The sequence below is a fragment of the Solea solea genome, chromosome 11, assembly GCF_958295425.1.
Source record: "Solea solea chromosome 11, fSolSol10.1, whole genome shotgun sequence".
Classification (NCBI taxonomy): Eukaryota; Metazoa; Chordata; class Actinopteri; order Pleuronectiformes; family Soleidae; genus Solea; species Solea solea.
In genome coordinates, this window is record NC_081144.1 from 27,100,327 (window position 1) to 27,121,433 (window position 21,107).

At 43.0% G+C, this 21,107-nt stretch overlaps 1 protein-coding gene across 1 annotated transcript in view; it reads left to right on the forward strand.

Annotated features, from left to right (window-relative positions):
• The window catches only part of samd10b (sterile alpha motif domain containing 10b), a 63,599-nt gene that overhangs the window by 34,737 nt on the left and 7,755 nt on the right, over nt 1-21,107 (forward strand). Inside the window, exons 3-4 of the mRNA XM_058643956.1 lie at nt 1,602-1,770; nt 14,655-14,795. Of these exons, the coding sequence (XP_058499939.1) occupies nt 1,602-1,770; nt 14,655-14,795 (310 nt within the window). The remainder of the gene's footprint in view (nt 1-1,601; nt 1,771-14,654; nt 14,796-21,107) is intronic.

Genomic DNA, 21,107 nt, shown 5'->3' on the forward strand with positions numbered 1-21,107 from the left:
CTATTTCCTTAGTTCTAAATGACATTGTCAGGTATAATTAAATGAATTCATCCACTGCAGAGTCTGTGCTGTGACGAGTTTCATACAAACTGAAGCACTGGCCACTTCATTTCTACCTCTTTTCATCTCAATTTGAATGTCCTACCACCATTACACCAAAACACCTTTTATGTCAAATAAGAGAGTACTTAACATGTCTGTATTTTTATACAGACAGTGAAACTACACAGTCAAAGCTGGTGTTCATCCAACATCTACACACAGTTACTAAGTTACTGTGACACAGCAGAACACCAGCTTCTTTACGACAGTGATAATAAAACTAAACTTTATTTGTACAGCACCTTTCAGAACAACGGCACAACATGCTTTTAAAAAGGCTTAAAAGCAGGCAAATAAAATACAAATGTTGTCAAAATGCCTCTGTACACAATATGGTTCCCAAGCGGATTTGTCCATGGTTTCCATGGTGGTCCAACCATGGGAAGACCATGTTACTGAAACCATATGGGACCTGCATGATTTGCCCACTTTGTACCCTTTACCCTACACACTAGAGCTTTAGTTTATCCATGATTAACGTCCAGTGTATGGTCCACAGTCACAGAGCACAGTCTTAGTTAATGATAGTGCATTCACACCAGCCCTTCTAACTTGAATCCTAGTTTGTTTGTGCTCCGGTTCGTTTGGGTCGGCGTGAATGTGCAACAGAACTCTGGTCCACCTAAAAACGTAGGTCTTGGTTTGCGTCAAGTGAAGCAAATGCAGGAAGTGGATATAGAAAGATATAGATATAGAAAGAATATACAGTATTGTAAGTGATCAGATCCAATCTGCATATGTATATTTTACTGAATTCATCGTCAACTATTTTGAACTATTTTCCATTCATGGGTTTAAGTGTGTCTGGGTTTTTTTTCCCTCCATATAACAAATCATTCAAACTGATTCTTCTTGGTTTATGGACAAAACATCTGAGAACATTAGAATGTCAAACACTGATCAACATTTGTGAACATTTCCTGTAACAATTATCAACAGATTTATCAATGATGAACATAATCATTAGCTGCAGCCATGATATTTTTACCGTAATTACAGAAGCAAACATGCATGCTCTTTCTAATATATTGTACATTATTGGTGCGTTATTGTTGCTCTGCTGCCTGTTTTTGACTTTGTTTCAGTGCTTTATACTTGTAATTCAATTTCAATATATTTTAGAATATAAATGTTTAATGTTTAATCTGATAGTTGCATTATTATCATCAGATTATGAACGACAGACAAAATGAGCCTTCTGACATATTTACAGAAATGTTTATTTATATCTATTGTTCAAAAGTTCAAATACACCAATTAATAATGAGGTTAAAAAAGTTGATAATAAATAAATACAAATCTTATAGTGTACACTTTAAAGGTGAAATGGACAACCACAATAGAGTTTTAGCTAAATAATCTAAAATGACCTTATGAAAATAAGGAAGAGGATAGTATTGACGTCTTTGTAACTTGGAACTTGGATTGAAACTGTATTGTTACATATGTATGACACATCAGATAATCAATAATTCCTGCTTCTTGTGTGTGTGTTTTAGTTGCGTCCAGGTGAAGCCTTCACTGTGTATCACACCAGTCCTACACTGTCCAGCCTGTCCAAACCTGTGGTGCTGTGGACTCAGCAGGACGTCTGCAAGTGGCTTAAGAAACACTGTCCTCACAACTACCTGACTTATGTAGAGGCCTTCTCTCATCACGCCATCACAGGTACAGACATGTGAGATGTATGAGCAGCTGTTGTCTTTAACTCTTCATAAGACCTGACAGTGTTCAGGTTAAAGGAAACATGCACAATTCTTCACACTGCCCCATATTTACAAAAAAAATACGCTTTGTTCACGATACTTTTCTTCAAGATTGGTGGAATGAAAAATAAGTCATTTGTCATATAAACAAGCTCAAAAACACAAATGCAATATGTGAAAATGCTATAGTGTGATCTGAAGAAGTAAAAGTGGGAAAAAAATACTAAAAAAACTGCACTCTTTGATCCTCATCTAACAGCCAACGTGGTTCTTAAACTGTGGTTCATGCAGTGTTGTAATGTAACCAAGTACAAATACTTTGTTGCTGTACTTTTCACATATCTGTACTATCTGTCGTCCCACACAGCTGCACAGCTGGAGTCAGAGACTAGGTTTTTTTGGGGTTCTTCTCGCACAGAAATCCACTGTAAATGTCGTAAACACCACAAACAGAGCAGTGTTTCTCCCCCCACTGCGGTGTCTCTGGGGGCGTGGCTAGAGGAGGACGGGTGGTGACGACAACGTGGGAAGAGTCAGCTAATATGAACATTCATATGTAATGTGAGGTGTTTCTCCAGAGAAGGCCGTACATACCAAGAGCTGGACCTGGATCCGTCAGTACTCAGTCATATTACTAGATAACCATATAGACAAGTTTGAACCTGAAAAACCTGGTTTAGGGCTTTAGTTACTCACTGATTCACGACACCGACAATGCCCGTGACTAATTTGTGTGATTGTGTCGCTTATAAAACAACGTCACGGCAGTTTCATGCAGCTGTGGTATGATGACTCCGCCCACGTTGAGGAGGTACTATAGTAATGGAAAATGACGTGATACCAAACTGAGTCGAGCCGGTTTGTGCTAGAACTGTATAATGAGATGTGTGTATGTGAACGACATGTGTCCACATGTGCCCACGCTGCTCCTGAACACAAGGATGTGTGACTGCACATGGACACACTCTATGAATATCTGTGTGAATGGGTGAATGGCATACTATAGTGTAAAGCTGCTTTGAGTGGTCATCAAGGATACAGAGAGACCATTTGCCTGCATTTACAAAGAAATGGAACTGTATGAGCCATTTCTGTGTTTGGGTGTGTGTCTGTGAGGGACCAGTAGGTGTCCTCAGTGCACCAGGAAGAGGGGTTACAAAGGTGGGAACTAGTGTTTCCGGGTGCAGGTGTTGCTAGTCGGAAGAGCTAACAGTTTTCGACCGCTCTGCTCCGCCACGCTACGGCAGGCGAGTCAGTATTGGGAAATGGTGCATGATGGACTTTTGTTCACACGGTTAATGGATGTTGCGTATGATCGTTATGGTGAGAAAAATAAAGAAGCATGCAAAGTACCAAACCAGGAAGTCGTCTGTCTCCTTCAGTGGCCGGCAAGCGCGTCAATCTCAAGTTAACCTGTTCTAGCAGCCCTCAGTGGCTTTAAGCTTTAGGTTTAGCCTCTACATTTAAGTCGAAAACTCGCTAATGATCGTGCTTCATCGCCCTGGAAAGAGAAGCCACAAGCATCTAAACACCGAACATTGCACCTACGTAAGCCTACCTGTTGTCATCCGAAGCGGCGAGAGGGCGCCGCTGCATGACAGGCATGAAGTCGACATCCGCTAACGCCGTTAGCACCCAGCACTCGCTTCGTTTGGAGCCACGCCAAGGCGAGGACACCGGGGACCGACCAGAGGACGCCGTCGCATGCTAACGCTGTTAGCATCCAGCACCTGTCGCCGTTGGAGCAGCTACACCGAGGACACCGGGAGCCGAGAGCTCCATACGCCGGCAGCGCAGCACAACCACAACGGGATCACCATGGCGCCCACCGCAAGTAGTAACGCTACAAATTTATGAATGGCCATTTATGTTTTTGCGCACAGCTGTTTACTATAGCCCCAGGGGCGTAAATCCAATGCATTGGTGGTCAAAGAGGGAGGGTAATTAACTCGAACTTAAAAACTTTGTTTCTTGGGGAAAGTATCATGGATCAAACATCGGAAGAGCCCATTGAGGCCATCATGCATCCAGCTGAAATAAACATTAACAGTGATGGCGTTGGTGTGCTAAAGGACAAAGAAAAACGTGTTGTAACATTAACTGTAAAGGCTTTTGCCGAAAAACTCGAAAGGTTGCAAAAAACTCGGAAAGCTAAACTAAACAAAGCGGGTAGATTAAGAGAAGATATGCAAATGCTCATGCAAAACAAGGATACAGTAAAGGTACAATGTGTTCTTCATGATCTTGTTGATTTGTGTGATGAAGCCAAGGGTATTCATGGTTCTTTGATGGGTATTTTACCAGAGGATGAAAAAGAAAAACATGACATATGGTTCAAAGCAAAAATGATATGCAATGTTGAATTTATTTCTAATGTGAACAAATGGTTATCAGGTGTTGAGCAAACATTACCAGGTGCTGCTCATACATTAAAGGTTTACAATGATGATGACAAAGATGATGTGAACCCAGAGGACAGTATTTCAAATGTGGCAAGCAAACACTCAAGCAGAAAAAGCTCAAGGAGTGGAAGGTCAAGCACCGCCTCTTCAACAAGAGTTAAAGCAGAAGCCGAAAGAGCTGCGTTGCTCGCTCAAGCTGCAGCATTACAGAAAATGCATGCTCTGGAGGAACAAGAACAACAGCTCAAAAGGAAAAGGGAACAGCTCGAGTTGGAAACCAAGCTAGCCGCATCCACTGCTAAGCTAGCAGTCTTGCAGGCCTCTGACATCCAAAGTGTTTCTAAGTCATCAACAAATGCAATGAATTCCTACCTGGACAAGAAAACCAAAACGACACTTACCAAGCTCAACCCAATGGCCAAGGCATACAGACCTGTAAATCAGAATAAACAGCCGTCAAAGGATTGGTCATTGCCAACATTCAACCCAGCACCAGCCGCTATGCTAGCAAGGGAGGCTAGCCAGCAATGCACCAGCGGGTGGATGGATCCAAACGTGCAAGATGTTTATTCCACAACTCCATTAAATGCATCTACACAGCCTTTGGGACACACACTGTTGAACGCTCAGCCACTGGAAGAAAGGCAATTTTCAAGCATTTGTGCTATAATGGAAAAGCAGAACGAAATAACATCAGCCCTCGTATACCAGCAACGTTTAATGTTATTGCCAGCAAGAGACATTCCCGTATTTGACGGAGACCCTCTTACGTTCATTTCATTCCAGAGAGCATTTGAGCAAGGTGTGGAGCAGAAGGTCAGCAGAGGTGATTGTCTGTATTACCTCGAACAATTTACAAGAGGACAGCCACGGGAACTGGTTCGAAGTTGCCAGCATATGGCCCCAGAGTATGGTTATTCTCAGGCAAAACTGTTACTTCAACAACACTTCGGTAATGAGTTTAAGATCGCCACCGCATACATTGAAAAGGTCTTGGCCTGGCCTACAGTAAAGGCAGAGGATGTAAATACACTGCAAAACTATTCTCTGTTCCTGCGGTCATGTTGTAACGTCATGGAGAAGCTAAAGTACGTTCGAGAATTGGATATTCCAACTAACATGAGAGCTGTCATGTCTAAATTGCCATACAAACTGAGGGAGCGGTGGAGGATTGTCGCACATGACATATTGGAAAAATCTGGACAAAGAGCAATTTTTAAAGACCTGGTTGCATTTATTGAAAAACAGGTTCAAATCATATCTGACCCTCTTTTCGGCGACATTCGTGATGTGGCATCTGGATCATCTAGCATTAAAGCCAGCAGCAGGATGAAATCGCAACCACTAAACAAAATCAGAGGAAATAGTTTTGCCACCACAATTGTACCTGTGCAATCAGCTGAGAGCTCCAGGGATTCAAAGGGAGGTACATCATCACATGGCTCTTTAATGAAGTCAACCTGTGTGTTTTGTTCTGGAAATCATTTATTGGAAAAATGTCAACAGTTTACAAGAAACAAGCACAGAGATAGAATAAGCTTCCTAAAGGAACAGGGGCTTTGTTTCGGCTGTTTATGTGCTGGGCACTTGAGCCGACAGTGCGACAAACGTTTGGTCTGCAGGGTTTGTGGCCAGAATCATCCCAGTGTGCTCCACGTCGACAAAAGGGACAAAGACAGAGCAAATTCAAGGTTCAAGGAGCCTGTGACATCAGCATCTCATCAAACATGTGGGCATACAGGGGCCGGAGACGGTCGCTGTTTTCTTTCCATCCTTCCAGTCCAAGTTAAGTCTGTCAAAGGTGATCGTGTAATCAGCACATACGCTTTTTTGGATCCTGGCAGCACAGCCACCTTTTGTTCGGAGCACCTCATGCAAAGACTCAACATTGCTGGTCGACGAACCAGTTTTCTCCTTCAAACCATGGGACAGGAAAGGGTCGTCCCAGCTTATTCACTGTCTGGCCTGGAGGTATCTGGCTTGGAAAACAACCTTTTCTATAAACTGCCTGAAGTCCTGACTCAGAAGAAGATGCCTGTAAGTCTGGACAACATTGTGAAGGAAGAGGATCTGGCAAAATGGCCATGCCTGTCAGAGGTAAAAATCCCCAGTTTAATGGCTAACGTCGATTTGTTGATTGGTAGCAACGCTCCCAGGATGTTGGAGCCCTGGGAGGTCGTAAATAGCCATGGGGAAGGCCCATACGCTATAAGAACAGCGCTGGGTTGGGTCATTAATGGTCCTGTGCATGGAAACAGCAGCAGCTCGGAAGTCAAGCACCCTTCAGTAAGTGTCAACAGGATTTCGGTGAGCAGGTTGGAACAAATGTTAAGTGAGCAGTACAACCATGACTTTAACGAGAGAGCCACAGAGGAGAAGGGACTCTCAAGAGAGGACGTTAAGTTCATGGAGATGGCGGAAAATTCTGCATCGCTCAACAAAGGTCACTACAGCTTAAGGCTGCCCTTTAAGAAGGACGTCGTGTCTCTGCCCAACAACTTCTCTGTGGTGAAACAAAGGTTGCTGAGTCTGAAGAGGAAGTTCCTTAAGAATGAGGAGTTTTATGAGGAGTATAAAACCTACCTGGATGGGATGATCAGCAAAGGTTATGCAGTTCTGGCGGTTCGTGTTGACCTCATGCTGAAAGCAGAGTTAAAGCTCCAGCTTCAAGAGTCAGCGTTCTGGACGGATAGCACCTCGGTGCTGAAATATATCAGAAATGAGGACAAGCGCTTCCATACATTTGTGGCCAATAGGATTTCGGCTATCAGAGGAGCCACTAAAGCTACACAGTGGCGGTATGTAAGCACTAAGCAAAACCCCGCCGATGTTGCATCCAGAGGGGCAAGAGTTGGAGAGTTCATACAAAGCAACAGTTGGATGAAGGGTCCAAGCTTCTTGTGCAGACCGGAGGACGAGTGGCCAGCAAACGTTGTAGAGACTGCGATAGCTCTAGACGACATAGAGGTAAAAAAGGAAGCCATGGTGAATGTCATCCATGTGGAAGATTCGCCTGGGGCCACTGGACGGCTGATGGCATATTTTTCAGATTGGATGAAGCTGAAAGTGTCTGTCGCCTGGTTTCTTAAGCTGAAGGGCGTTCTCTTGGGAAGGCAGAGCAGGAGACAGGCAGACGCCTCCAATTCCACCAAATCAAGACCTCAGTCACCAGCAGGACAAGTTCTGTCGGCAAAGGATCTCTGGGAGGCGGAGCTTGCTATCATCCAGTACTCCCAGCAACAAGGATTTGCAGAGGAGATTGCTGCACTGTCATCTGGTGGAGCTACTGTGAGCAGGCAGAGTGTCATCTACAGGCTGGATCCATATCTGGACAAGGGGGTTTTGAGAGTTGGAGGGCGGCTGACGAGAGGCTCCTTGCCGGAGGAAACAAAACATCCACTTATCCTCCCCAAGGATCAGCAGGTTGCCACTCTCATTATAAAGTACATTCACAAGCAGCTTGGTCACAGTGGCCGTAACCACACGCTGTCCACAATGAGAAGAAAGTATTGGGTCACAAGCGCCAACGCAGCCGTGAGAAAGGTCATAACGGAATGTGGTTTCTGCAGGAGGTACAATGGAAGAGCGATGGAGCAAAAGATGGCAGATTTGCCAAAGGAAAGGATTCTGCCGGACCATCCACCATTTACCAACGTCGGGGTCGACTATTTCGGACCTATTGTTGTGAGTAAAGGAAGAGGAACAGCTAAACGTTATGGTGTGATTTTCACCTGTCTCGCCTGCAGAGCTGTCCACTTAGAAGTGGCTAATTCTTTGGATACAGATGCATGTATTAATGCCCTTCGCCGTTTCATCTGCAGGAGAGGTCAAGTCACTCTCATTCGATCCGACAACGGGACCAACTTCATCGGAGCAGAGAGAGAGTTAAGGGAGGCTCTGGCGTCATTGAATCATGGGCAAATTCAAGGAGCTTTGCGGAAAGATGGAGTTAATTGGTGTTTCAATGTACCAGCAGCTTCACATCATGGTGGAGTCTGGGAGCGGGTTATCCGCATCGTGAGGAGGATTTTGAGTTCAGTGCTTAAACAGCAGAGATTGGACGACGATGGGCTTCAAACTGTAATGTGCGAAGCTGAAGCCATTTTGAACAACCGGCCCATCACCAAACTCTCGGACGATCCTAACGATCTGGAGCCGCTCACTCCCAATCATATTCTGCTCCTTAAAGGGAAACCGTCTTTACCCCCTGGACTGTTTGAACCACATGATCTCTATGTAAAAAGAAGATGGAGACAGGTTCAATACATATCCGACCTTTTCTGGAAACGATGGGTACGGGAGTACTTACCTTTGTTGCAGGAGAGGCAAAAATGGAACCAGGAAAAGAAGAATCTCAAGCCTGGGGATATTGTTGTCATAATGGATACTACAGCTCCACGAGGTTCATGGCCACTAGGAAAGGTCTTGGAGGCTTTTCGTGACAAGAGGGGACTGGTGCGCTCAGTGCGTCTGCAGACAAAGTCCAGTGTTATTGAGCGTCCTGTGACAAAACTTTGTTTGCTGCACGAGGTTAAAGAGTAATAGGTCTATGGGCTTGAATGAGTTACAGGAAACTATATTGGGTAAATTGTGCTTATTGTATTCATTTTTATGGCTCATTAATGTGTATTTGGAAAGAATTGTATGTCTGTTAGCCATTACAATAGGGGCCGGTATGTATGAGCCATTTCTGTGTTTGGGTGTGTGTCTGTGAGGGGCCAGTAGGTGTCCTCAGTGCACCAGGAAGAGGGGTTACAAAGGTGGGAACTAGTGTTTCCGGGTGCAGGTGTTGCTAGTCGGAAGAGCTAACAGTTTTCGACCGCTCTGCTCCGCCACGCTACGGCAGGCGAGTCAGTATTGGGAAATGGTGCATGATGGACTTTTGTTCACACGGTTAATGGATGTTGCGTATGATCGTTATGGTGAGAAAAATAAAGAAGCATGCAAAGTACCAAACCAGGAAGTCGTCTGTCTCCTTCAGTGGCCGGCAAGCGCGTCAATCTCAAGTTAACCTGTTCTAGCAGCCCTCAGTGGCTTTAAGCTTTAGGTTTAGCCTCTACAGGAACACTGTCCTTTAATAAGTCCAGATCTTATTCATTGACCCTTGGTGAAGACATTTCAAACCTATTCCATAAAAGGTTTGACTAATCTCACGGACATATTATTTTTAGGTTGTGGTTTCACTGCTTAGCTTTTTTAATTGGAAACAGGTTTACACTCAAATCTCCACAAAAGACGATTTAACGTGCATTCATGTGAGGTAACTAAAGCACAGTGGCCTATTTTTAGAGAATAAAACTGGGAGCTTATCAAGTTCAAACACCACCCTTCCTCTCTCTCTCTCTCTCGCTGTCTTTCATGCATTTATTTGCCCACATAAATACATGCAAGTGCAGGTGCACACAAACCCCAGCAGTGGTCGATACACACAGAGCAAGCGCAGAGGAGCGAGCACACGCACACACACACGCGCACACACACACACACACACACGCACACACGCACACACACACGTTTATGTGGCTCACACACACGCAAACACACAGACACACACACACACGCACGGCTTCAGGTGTAACAGTGCCACCATCAAAGTTCACCATGTCATCACACACAGTTAAAGCTATAGTATAAAACATCTATTACATGCAAATGAGTTGACCTACACACACACACACACGTCAGCTGATTCTCACTGAATTTCTCAGCCTTTGTTTGTCTCACTGTTACCAGAGCGACACATGTGACATGGTTTTGAAGAGTTTGGAACTGATCTGCAGTTCTGTGTTGTTGCTCGTGGCGCTCATGATGACACTCTCTGACCAATGAATGGTCGGCAGTCTGTTGACCTTCTCGTATCAGCTCCGCTCACTTGGAACAGAATGGTTATGAGTGACCGTGACGGCTGATAACTGCAGAGTAAGGCAGCGATATAAACACTTTTACACAAAGCACCTTGTGTTGTGTTATCCTGAGATTGGAAGCCAACACAAACTCCTGGAGAATAGCAGCACAAATGTGTGTATGTGTGAACAAAAACACAGTGTATTGTTCCTGGACCCTGAAGAGAAGTAAATAACCTGTCTGCTGCACCATATGTGCACACACACACACACACCTATTAAGTGTAATGGTTTTTCCTTGCAGGAGTGGAGCCTCCGCCACAGCAGAGGTGGGTATTGTGTGGATTGTTGGCTCATTTGGTTTAAAGACAAGGACGAGCTGACACTTATGTCCCCATTTGGCTTGTCTTGCTCCAGCGAGAGCTACATGTCTTATCTCAAAGACATTGGATGTATTATTGCTGCTTCCTGCTCAGTATCTGTCTGCTGCCTCCAGAGGATCCATCAGTCAGTACTTTAACAAAGCTCCCCTCATCCCTGCGGAGAGAAGAAGAAACAGAGTACACACTCGCTGTCATGATAACCAAACTGTAACTCCTGCTTCAGTGCCACTCCAAGAGATTACATTCAACACAGACTTTTCTAACCGTTCCAAAGCTTTTCACCCCTAGAGGGCACATTGAACCATTGCTTGAAAGAAGGAAATGAAGATTGGAGCAGACTTTAGCAATGGAGTCGCACATTTGAAATCACAAGAGGTCGAGAAGGACAGACAGACAGACAGACAGACAGACAGTCAGTCAGACAGACAGACAGACAGACAGTCAGACAGACAGACAGCCCATAATAAAACAAGGCCAATGTGGAAAAGACTGAAACACGTATTCTCTCGAATAACCACCGGGGGGCGACCTTCATGCAAGGTCATGCAACTTGTTTCATTGTTGTGGTGGAAGATTTGAAAAGTAAATGAATGCGCTTACTCAACTTATAAACGGCACATGGCGGGGCAGTGGCTGGCACTGTTGCCTCACAGCGTGAAGGTCACTGGTTCAAAGCCCGGTTCGACTGAGGGCCTTTGGTGCAGCAGGTTCATTGGACACTCAGGGCCCTGTGTCAGCTGGGAGTGGCTCCAGACCTCAGCCCCGACCCTCATGTGGTAGAAAAACACACATCATTGATAGACTCTAACTTAACTTTGATTGCTATGAGAAAATGAGTGAATAGTAGGGCTGTCCACAGTGAGATGAACTCATTCATCTCACACTTTGAAATGTGTTCATCTAGATCAATTGTAATGGAAAGGTTGCTTCACTTCTAATGACTAAATTAGAAGAAAAAGAAATGATGAGTAATGAGACAGTGTGCATTTCAGACTCAGGTGTATCAAGTGTAAACCAGGTGGTCTTAAAACGATGACTCAGCATGAATCACTGCTGTCCTGTGTGCAACAAGAACACGTGTTAACATCACAACAAAAACTCACACGTTCACCTTTGTCATGAGAGAGAGAGTCAGCCATGCAGAGGCGGAGGTGTTCAAACACAGCCAGCATGTTTGCCTCTTACTCTTCATGTGGAGGAAGTGGAGGAAGTCCTCTGCTCAGGTCTCAGCAGTGAGTGTCACATATTATTATATTGCATAAAACGTGCGTTTTATCGATGGTTCCGTCGCTCAGCTCCTTAAAATGAAGCATTCAGCCCAACAATCCCTCACCTCTCTCCATCTGCAGCTACTATCTCTGTCTGTCTGTCTGTCTGTCTGTCTGTCTGTCTGTCTGACTGACTGCAGGCCAGTGAGTGATTCAATAATTCCCAGGAGGTCATGTTGGAGGTCAGCGCGCACCACAAGTAAACAAACTTTATGAGAACAGAGGCAAACATTATCCAAGGACACCCCTCATAATCCAAACATAAATGGTGCGTTCCATTTGTAGTCGGAACTCGGTGTTTCCCAGTTCAGGGGACGTCCCCTCAGAACCTTGGTGCAACCTCAACAACCCCAACATTCTTCTTTCACAGTAAATCAGTCGTAACATAGTCCTGATTTATTTTAATGTTTCTATGCTTTTTGCTCTGTGTCTGTGTCTCTCTCCCTGTCTCTATCTCCCTGTCTCTCTCTCTATCACTGTCTCTCCCTGTCTCTCTCTCTCTGTCTCTCTCTGTGTCTCTCTCTGTCTCTCTCTCCCCCTGTCTCTCTCTCTCCCTGTCTCTCTCTCTGTTTCTCACTCCCTGTCTCTCCCTGTCTCTCTCTGTCTCTGTCTCTCACTCCCTCTCTCTCTCTCTCTCTGTCTCTCCCTGTCTCTCTCTCTGTCTCTCACTCCCTGTCTCTCTCTCTCTCTGTCTCTCTTCCTAGTGTCCCAGTTGGAAGCCATGTTTTCAGGCTCCTTCTGTTTGTGACACAGGGCTCAGGCACATCATTTTGTTGTCAGTGGTTCTTAAAGTCTGGACCTGGACCCACAGATGGGTTGCCGAAGATCTTCTTTGGGTCCCCCAAAATGTTCCCAACAATCCCCTGTTTTAAATAACGTGCATGAAATGAAGTTTTAATGAATTAACAGATCATTTCTCAAGATCATTTAGTAGCTACATTATGCACAAACTTGCTCTCATCACGATGAACAGTCAAAGATAGTTTGCTGTCTTTAAAAAGTGGCTCCTGATATAAAGAGTTTGGGAAACACTGACACATGTTAACTGTTAAATGTTAGAGATGTGGACCAATCATAGGAGCATAACTTTTAGGCCCTCATCACTGTGGTCTTTTAATTTAATATTGATTCATCTCTTTATCTTTATTAAGTGACACTGTGATTTTTATTTACACATGCTTCCAGAGCAGTACATCCCATAGTGTCTAACACACATCATCACAAACCAGTCTGCTCTTCACCCTCCAGCCTGATTTATAAAACATGACTACCACCTCTCTTTTAAGGTTATTTATATTTCATGAGGATTCTCTGCTCACTTATCTCTCTCTCATGTCTCTTTTTCTCTGCTCATCTCATCTTTTGCTCTCGTTGAACACATATACGTTCATTTGAAAGAAAAGAGGGAGGGAAATATGCAGTCATACATACAGTAAAGCAAGGAATGAGGATCGCCTGCCTGTCTGTCTGTCTGCCTGTCTGTCTGCCTGCCTGCCTGTCTGTCTGTCTGTCTGTCTGTCTTAGTGCATGGTGACACTAAACACTCATAATAATTTGATAGTGGATGGGGGAAATCATTCAAATTTAAAGTAAAAGTTATTTTCTTTGTTCATATTCAGGAATCTTATTTCATGTTGTATGAAATGTCACATTCCTGCACCACACTGAGGATGTGATGGTTGTGCAGATTCATCCAGGTCATAGTTGACCCCAAAGGCTGTTGAATCAGTAGCAACCACACGTTTAGATTCCTTATTTGTATGAAATATCCAATCAAGGTTCAGTAAAAGTATGCATCCTATCTGCGATCCAAGAAATATATTTGTTTCTTACCAAAATGTTACTTTTTGCATTTTATTATCATTATCCTTTATCTTTTTTACAATTATCACAATATCATGAGCTGTTCATGTCATCCCATAACGACCTCTGCCTCTCTTCTGTGGGATTAAATTATTCTCACCAGATTACATCAGTCTCTCTGTCACTATGATACGCCAGGTTACATGTACATGTCTGAGGCTGTGACATCAGAGGTCAGACTTCTCTGTACAAACACACTTTGTTTCATTCACCTTCAAAAAATGTCCCAGTTTGGAAGTGAAAGAGAAGCAAAGTTCCATCAATGCTGCATATACAGCACATGTGTGTGGCCTTCTCTATTTTTTATGAAACAAAACAATAAAGAAAAGCATTCATATAGAGCACATGGAAGAAGAGACTGTATCATTCTGGTAACATTATCTTGACAGCAATGCACAGATAGAGAAATAATGAGGGCTGAAACACAAAGGATTCACTGGAATCCAAAAGAAAGGGAATATGAATGAATGGCGCTTCATGAGTAATGAGTCTTATTATGATTTTGACATATTTTTAGAGCTGCTGCAGGTAAGATGGATTCCTATCCTGTCTGCGCTGCTTAAAGGCGTAGCTCCCCTATGTGTGTGTGTGTGTGTGTGTGTGCTGTCGCCATACATGCATGTCTAAGTCTTTCACATTTTCTCCAGCATTTGTGTCAGTATAACCTAGTTATAAAAGCAGGTTCAATGTTAAATGTGTGACTTCAGGGTTATCTGACACACTCTGTTCTAAAAAAACTACTGCAAACACATTTTACCCTGAGATCTACTCTGTCTGTTGTTTTCTGTCCATACAGACAGACAGACAGGCAGACAGACAGGAGTCTGATTGTGTTTGTTTGTGTACATGAAGAGAAACAAATGCATACCCTTGGCTGTGTAGCTCATGATAGAGTGATTTTTGGACAGATGTGTAGCGCTCTGTGGCCATCACCTCCACGTGAAGGCCAGTCCATCATTTCAGTCTGAAAGCCAGTGGTGCAACTGGTGCCTAAAAAGTACATTAGATGTTATTCATTAGATAGAAACATGAATACTGTGCAAAGAGTAGTGGAGACTCTTCACCTTTCATAACTGTGTCTCTGCAGGACGGGCACTGCTGCGTTTGAATGGGGAGAAGCTGGAGAGGATGGGAATCGTACAGGAGACGCTGAGGCAGGAGGTCCTCCAACAAGTCCTGCAGCTGCAGGTCAGGGAAGAGGTCCGCAACCTGCAGCTCCTCAGCAGAAGTAAGTAGCAGAATGGTGTTGGGTTTGGTTAAATTGGAAGGCTGCAGTCTGAGGCCTTGCCTTCCCGCTGTGACAGTTTTGGTTCCAGTGTAATTGTTTGTGGCTGTGTGTGGTTTCCATTGATTGGTTTGCTGCCTTGCATTTGAATGATGGCTTCAGTAAACACTTATTATTCAGCCATCGATAAACGTGCTCAGGAATTCTCACTGACCATGTTTCAGCAGTTTAAACCACATTGTTTGGCTGATTGTTGGTGGTTCAATTGCGGCTCAATCGTTAAAGTCCCACATTTAGTTTTTTTCTGATGTGGATTTGAAATATTGCTGCTAGATTCCTGGATAAACATGCGACAGAATCAATCTACTATTCAACGACTGCAAATACATTTGTGTTCTTTTTAAAAGTCTACAATTTAAATGCAATGAAATGAACTGAAGCTACAGATACATTGACTCTTTTAATGAAGTACTGCACTAGTTTTTCTCTTGTTCCTGATTTTATATTCTGAGACAAATGCACAGAACACCCTGCAGCTATTTCACTCAAGTTTTCCATTGGGCACCATCATTCAAGATCATGACCTACATTGTGCTGCAGCATCCTGGAAGTGCTCATTCTCTGAATAAGAGGAGCTGTGCAGCATTTATGGTGGAATTGCTGCTCGCTTGTTGTTTTAGTTATTGCTCTCCAGTGATTCACTTCTCAAACAAGAGGCGAAAAAGTGTCTGGATGTTTCAATGGTTCCTTTTATTCAGGAAGAGCAGGACTTTTATTGCAATATATAACTGTGCTCGCTTGACATCAGTGGTTTGGACCAACAATAAAGCTATTAAGTTTATTTATGTATTAAAGTGTAAGTGACATTTTATTGGTGAACAAAATCATATTCACTGAATTCATCTGGTTTAGATTTCAGTCTTTTCATGACCCAACTTTGGGACTGAAGCTGACTGAAGCTGACTAACACTAAAATATTTAATTGCGATTAATCGCATTAATGTCATAGTTCAATTGCAATTAATGGCACATTTCTGCAACGCAGACGGAGTCCTGTGGTTTAATGTGTTGTTGCCGTAACGAGCTAATCCGAGCTAAAGGAGCTAGCGGTCTTCGGTGGTCTCCTTACTACGGTTTGGGGGTCTGCCAGCTTGGTTGGTAACACTGCAGACATCATGACTTGGATGTGGGGAGTGTGTGGAGAAATGATCCAGGCTGTGTTGGATACAGAGAGCCCGGTTAGAGGCGGAGAAGCGCACAGCGCTCGCCATCCACTCAAACGTAGCGTTAGCTGACTACTCTCTGGCCGGCTCGCAAGCCCAAAGCCCAAAGCCCAAACCCTAACATTACTAGTTAGTAAGACTACTAACCACAGAACGTTAATCTCGCGATTAAAAAAATTGACGCCGTTAAAATGGGTTTGTGTTAACGCCGTTTATAACGTTTAACTGACAGCACTATTATACACACTAGCTTAAAGTAGTCGTCACCAGAGACTTGGTGGGACTAGAGCAGGGCTTCCTCAGTCCTGGTCCTGGGGACCCACTATCCTCCATGTTTCAGATGTTTCCCTGCTCCAACACACCTGATTCAAATGGTCCGCTCATCAGCAAGCTCTGCAGAAGCCTGATAAGACTTAAGATTTAGGAAATAACGCATGCATTTCTTTCAACTTAAGTCTGGTTGACCTATTCAATCATAATATTAAGTGTGTTACAAATAAGGAAGCACATGTTATGCTCAAATATTTGCATATATGAAAAGTTTGGGGGGAAAATGTTTGGGAAACTCTATCTTCAAGAATTACTGTAACTGATGATCACAGCAGCATGTTCTGGACGACTGCTATTGGCTCAATCAGTGCTACTGCCGAAAGTGCTGTAGTGGATACGCAGCACTTCTATTTCAGAGCTGCATAAGTTCAGCACAAGCGGGAGAGGAAGTAGGAAAATAAAACATCTGGTTTACAGAATAAAAGATTCCATGTTGACACCACGTCGTACTTTACTACGTCACAGAAAGAGTCCTCGCGAGCTCAGCGTGCGTAAAATAGATGATTTTGACTCTATTTACTTTACATGTGCTTTAAACTAGAGGGAAAAGCAGTGTTATGTTTGTACTGTGGGGCGTACCATAGAAGGTAACGCAAGGCTTCATGGGAAGCCAGTTCTGTTATGCTAATGCTGGTTAACTTCAGCTCCGTCTCCCTCGTCATCTTTATTAAGTAAGATAACGTAATAAAAGTTTTCCAGGACATAACAACCAGGGTTTTAAAAGCACATTAATGATTTGAGCTCATCCCCCTTTAAGTTTGTGGTGACATTCATAGCAAGTGAAGCATGTTGAACTGAATGAAACTGTGTTAAATTGGTGAACACAAATGCATTTGACTGGTAAAAAGACATGATTACATTTCTGTTTGACACTTGTGTCGACGGATCAGTGAGAATGTCATTTTCCGGTTCAGCAGGCTCTGGCTGTACGAGCTCATTTGCTGGCCTAATAAAACACCTGAGGTTCACACGGTTGGACAGTTGATAAAGGTGCTTATAATGAAACCACTGTAAGAAACAGGGATAAGGAGGGAAGGGAAGGAGGCAAGGGAAGGGAAGGAGGGCAGCGGTGCTGAAGTTCTGTGAGTGGAACATTTGGACAAAACTATTTATCAGACAATGACAACCTTGTTACAACTCTGTCTGCTGCAATGACTTGTTTTATACAAACTGCAACTGGATGTGAAAACACATTTGGCAGCACAATAGCCACTTTCAACAAGCCTGTTTTTAGACCAGTACTTTTACTTCAGGAGAATATTTCAGTACTCTTTCCACCTCTCACTAAGTGGTACAGTTGGACTACTATAAGCACTGAAGTACTATAGACTGTATCCACCTCCACTCTGCTATAAGGAGCAAAATTCCCCCTTTCGGCTTGTTAGTATTAGGGGGTTAGCATGTGGCTAGTTGTTATTGTGTACAGTGCCACTCACAGTCTAATCTACCATCTATTAACTTAACAATATCAAATTAATCTGACAGAGCGGTCTCCTTGGTTTTATTCTCTTTCTGCATATTAGCCTGGTGGCGGAACAGTCCCACATCAAACCCACATCAAGGTAGTACCCTTTCCAGGCTACCAGGGTACTAAGTGGGAATGGGCTTAAATTGGGGACATTATGCAGGTCCTGTATGGTGGGGTCACCATGGAAACAATGAACAAAGCTGCTTGGGAAACATTTTCAGCCCTAATTATGGTATATAATCATTATGTGGCGCACATAAACATGCTGATTGACTACAACGATCAGTGATGGAAACATGACATTGAATTGAATATTCTAATTTCCTCTTGTCTTTTATTTTAGTAGACTTGTTGATGTTGATATTTTGTTCATTTGGGGATGATGGATACTATGTTGATATGCAATCAAAGAAAGCAAGATGTTAAGTAAATAACAGAAATGACAGCATTAGGAAGAAAGAGAATTTTCACGAAATTTCACATTTTAAGTTCCGGAAGATAAACGCTTTGTAAACCATGCTGAGCCAAACACAAAAGAAAAAACACACCTGAAGTGGCATTTGGAGGCGAGTCATTCAGAAACTCATGCAAAGGTTCAGTAAAGCGCACACACTCACACTATTTTATCAGCTCAGCAGTAATTCAAACAGAAACAAACCACCAACACCGCTAATCTTGGCTTTTAAATAACAATAACAATTAAGATGCTGCAGATAATAAGTCGTAACGTGTAACAAAAACAAATGTATACTACAATTAAAACATGTGACTAAATCTAGTATTTTAGTCACATGGAACATGTCTGAACTGGAAACATATGCGCGATAAAGAGTCAAATTTGTCTTAGACGATCTAACGGTTCATATACACATCTATAGCTACCCTCACTAAACCAATGTCCCAATACATTTATATGTGGCATCATTCAGTGGAGCTTAATGCCACACAGCCTGCTAAGTCTGATTCATCTCCAGTGGATTCACCAAAAATGAAATATTGATCCCACAACAGCTTCTTAAAAAAGGACGAAGACAGACGCATTACGCTTCTGTGTGTTGTGTGAGTGTATCGGCTCATCGTCATGATTGCATAGTTTAACACAACCCTTTTACAAAGCTCTCACATTACTCACAGAATGGGTTTCTCAAGTGACTTATTCAGCTTTTACCAGTAAAGTTCTCTTTCAGTCTCCAAACAAGACAGAGGTGGATTTCAGCATGAAAACAACAGAAAAGGAAGAGAACGAAGACTGACACTGACCTGGAATTATCCTCTTTGTCAACATCAAGTATGGAACCATTTACATCGGGACTTGGATGTGGGAGTGACATCACCCCCAACAAGTTCACTGCACTCCAGTTGAGAAGCTAGACATGCACACGTATTTAGGGCTAAATGACAGAAGTGCAAGTTCTGACTAGAATTGTGCCTTGGGGAACTCCACTGGTCATTTCATCTGCCCAATAAGTATGATTTGTGCCAGTGTGGCACTGAACCAGAAAGACCCACCCAGTTTTGCAGTCAGTCAACCAATGTCTTGTGATCAACAATATCAAATGCAGAAATTTTGTTCAGATGGATGTCCTTGAAGACCGATTGAAGAGTCATCAGAAGAGACATCAAACAAGTCATCAGAAAAGTCGTCATCAGAAGAGTCGTCATCAGAAGAGTCGTCAGAAGAGTCATCATCGTCATAAGAGTCGTCATCATCATAAGAGTCGTCATCAGAAGACTCGTCATCAGAAGAGTCGTAAGAAGAGTCATCATCGTCATAAGAGTCGTCATCGTCATAAGAGTCGTCATCATAAGAGTCGTCATCAGAAGACTCGTCATCAGAAGAGTCATCATCAGAAGAGACATCAAACAAGTCATCAGAAGAGTCATCATCAGAAGACTGGTCATCAGAAGAGTCATCATCAGAAGAGACATCAAACAAGTCATCAGAAGAGTCATCATCAGAAGACTCGTCATCAGAAGAGTCATCATCAGAAGAGACATCAAACAAGTCATCAGAAGAGTCATCATCAGAAGAGACATCAAACAAGTCATCAGAAGAGTCATCATCAGAAGAGACATCAAACAAGTCATCAGAAGAGTCATCATCAGAAGACTCGTCATCAGAAGAGTCATCATCAGAAGAGACATCAAACAAGTCATCAGAAGAGTCATCATCAGAAGACTCGTCATCAGAAGAGTCGTCATCAGAAGAGTCATCATCAGAAGAGACATCAAACAAGTCATCATAAGAGGAGTCATCAGAAGAGACATCAGAAGAGGAGTCATCAGAAGGGTCATCATCAGAAGAGACATCAAACAAGTCATCAGAAGAGTCATCATCAGAAGACTCGTCATCAGAAGAGTCATCATCAGAAGAGACATCAAACAAGTCATCAGAAGAGTCATCATCAGAAGACTCGTCATCAGAAGAGTCGTCATCAGAAGAGTCATCATCAGAAGAGACATCAAACAAGTCATCATAAGAGGAGTCATCAGAAGAGACATCAGAAGAGTCGTCATCAGAAGACTCGTCATCAGAAAAGTCATACATACTGTTGTGTCACTGAGCAAAGAGCCACAATCCCACCAGCAGACAGCAGATCCCTGACACTCCAAACCTGCAGGGGGTGCCTGAGGAATACAGGAAGCATGGTGTGAAATGTTTGGAGCTGGTTGAGTCAGCTTGCTTGCTCCTGGAGACGCCTCAAGGCCATAGCTCCTGATCAACAATTGAAGACACCGCTGGTATAGTACAGTAGAACTTGAAGTTTGGAGGCTATGCTTCCCAAATGCCTTTGATTGTGTGTTTGTGTGTTTGTGGATGCAATGTTTTAATTTAAATTGAGTCATTTGGAAACTTCATTATATGATTTATGAGGATAGAGATGATTATTTGAAGTGCTTTGTTACTTGTGCTTTTGTTACTGGTACTTTAATCATAACCTTTGGTGTAGCTTTGGTACTTTAATTATTAAACTTTTTGAAGTGATTTGAGTTAATTAATCCGAACAAGTCTTTGTTTATCACGTAACAGTAACATTATTATTATCATTTATTCTTTATATTATTATCTGCTATTAATGGCTTTGTTTTTCTGTTTATCCTAGGTCATTAACCTATTCTGTTACATCCTATTCATCCCATTCTGCCCCAAAATAAAAAACTGAAGCTTGAACAGAGTGTTCCATCGTCGTCCTTCAACAGTTGATCAGTCGTTTCTTAAGTTTGGGCAGAGCTGTGGTCAACAAATACACACTACAACAGCACATAACTTGACACATATATATCTATCTATAT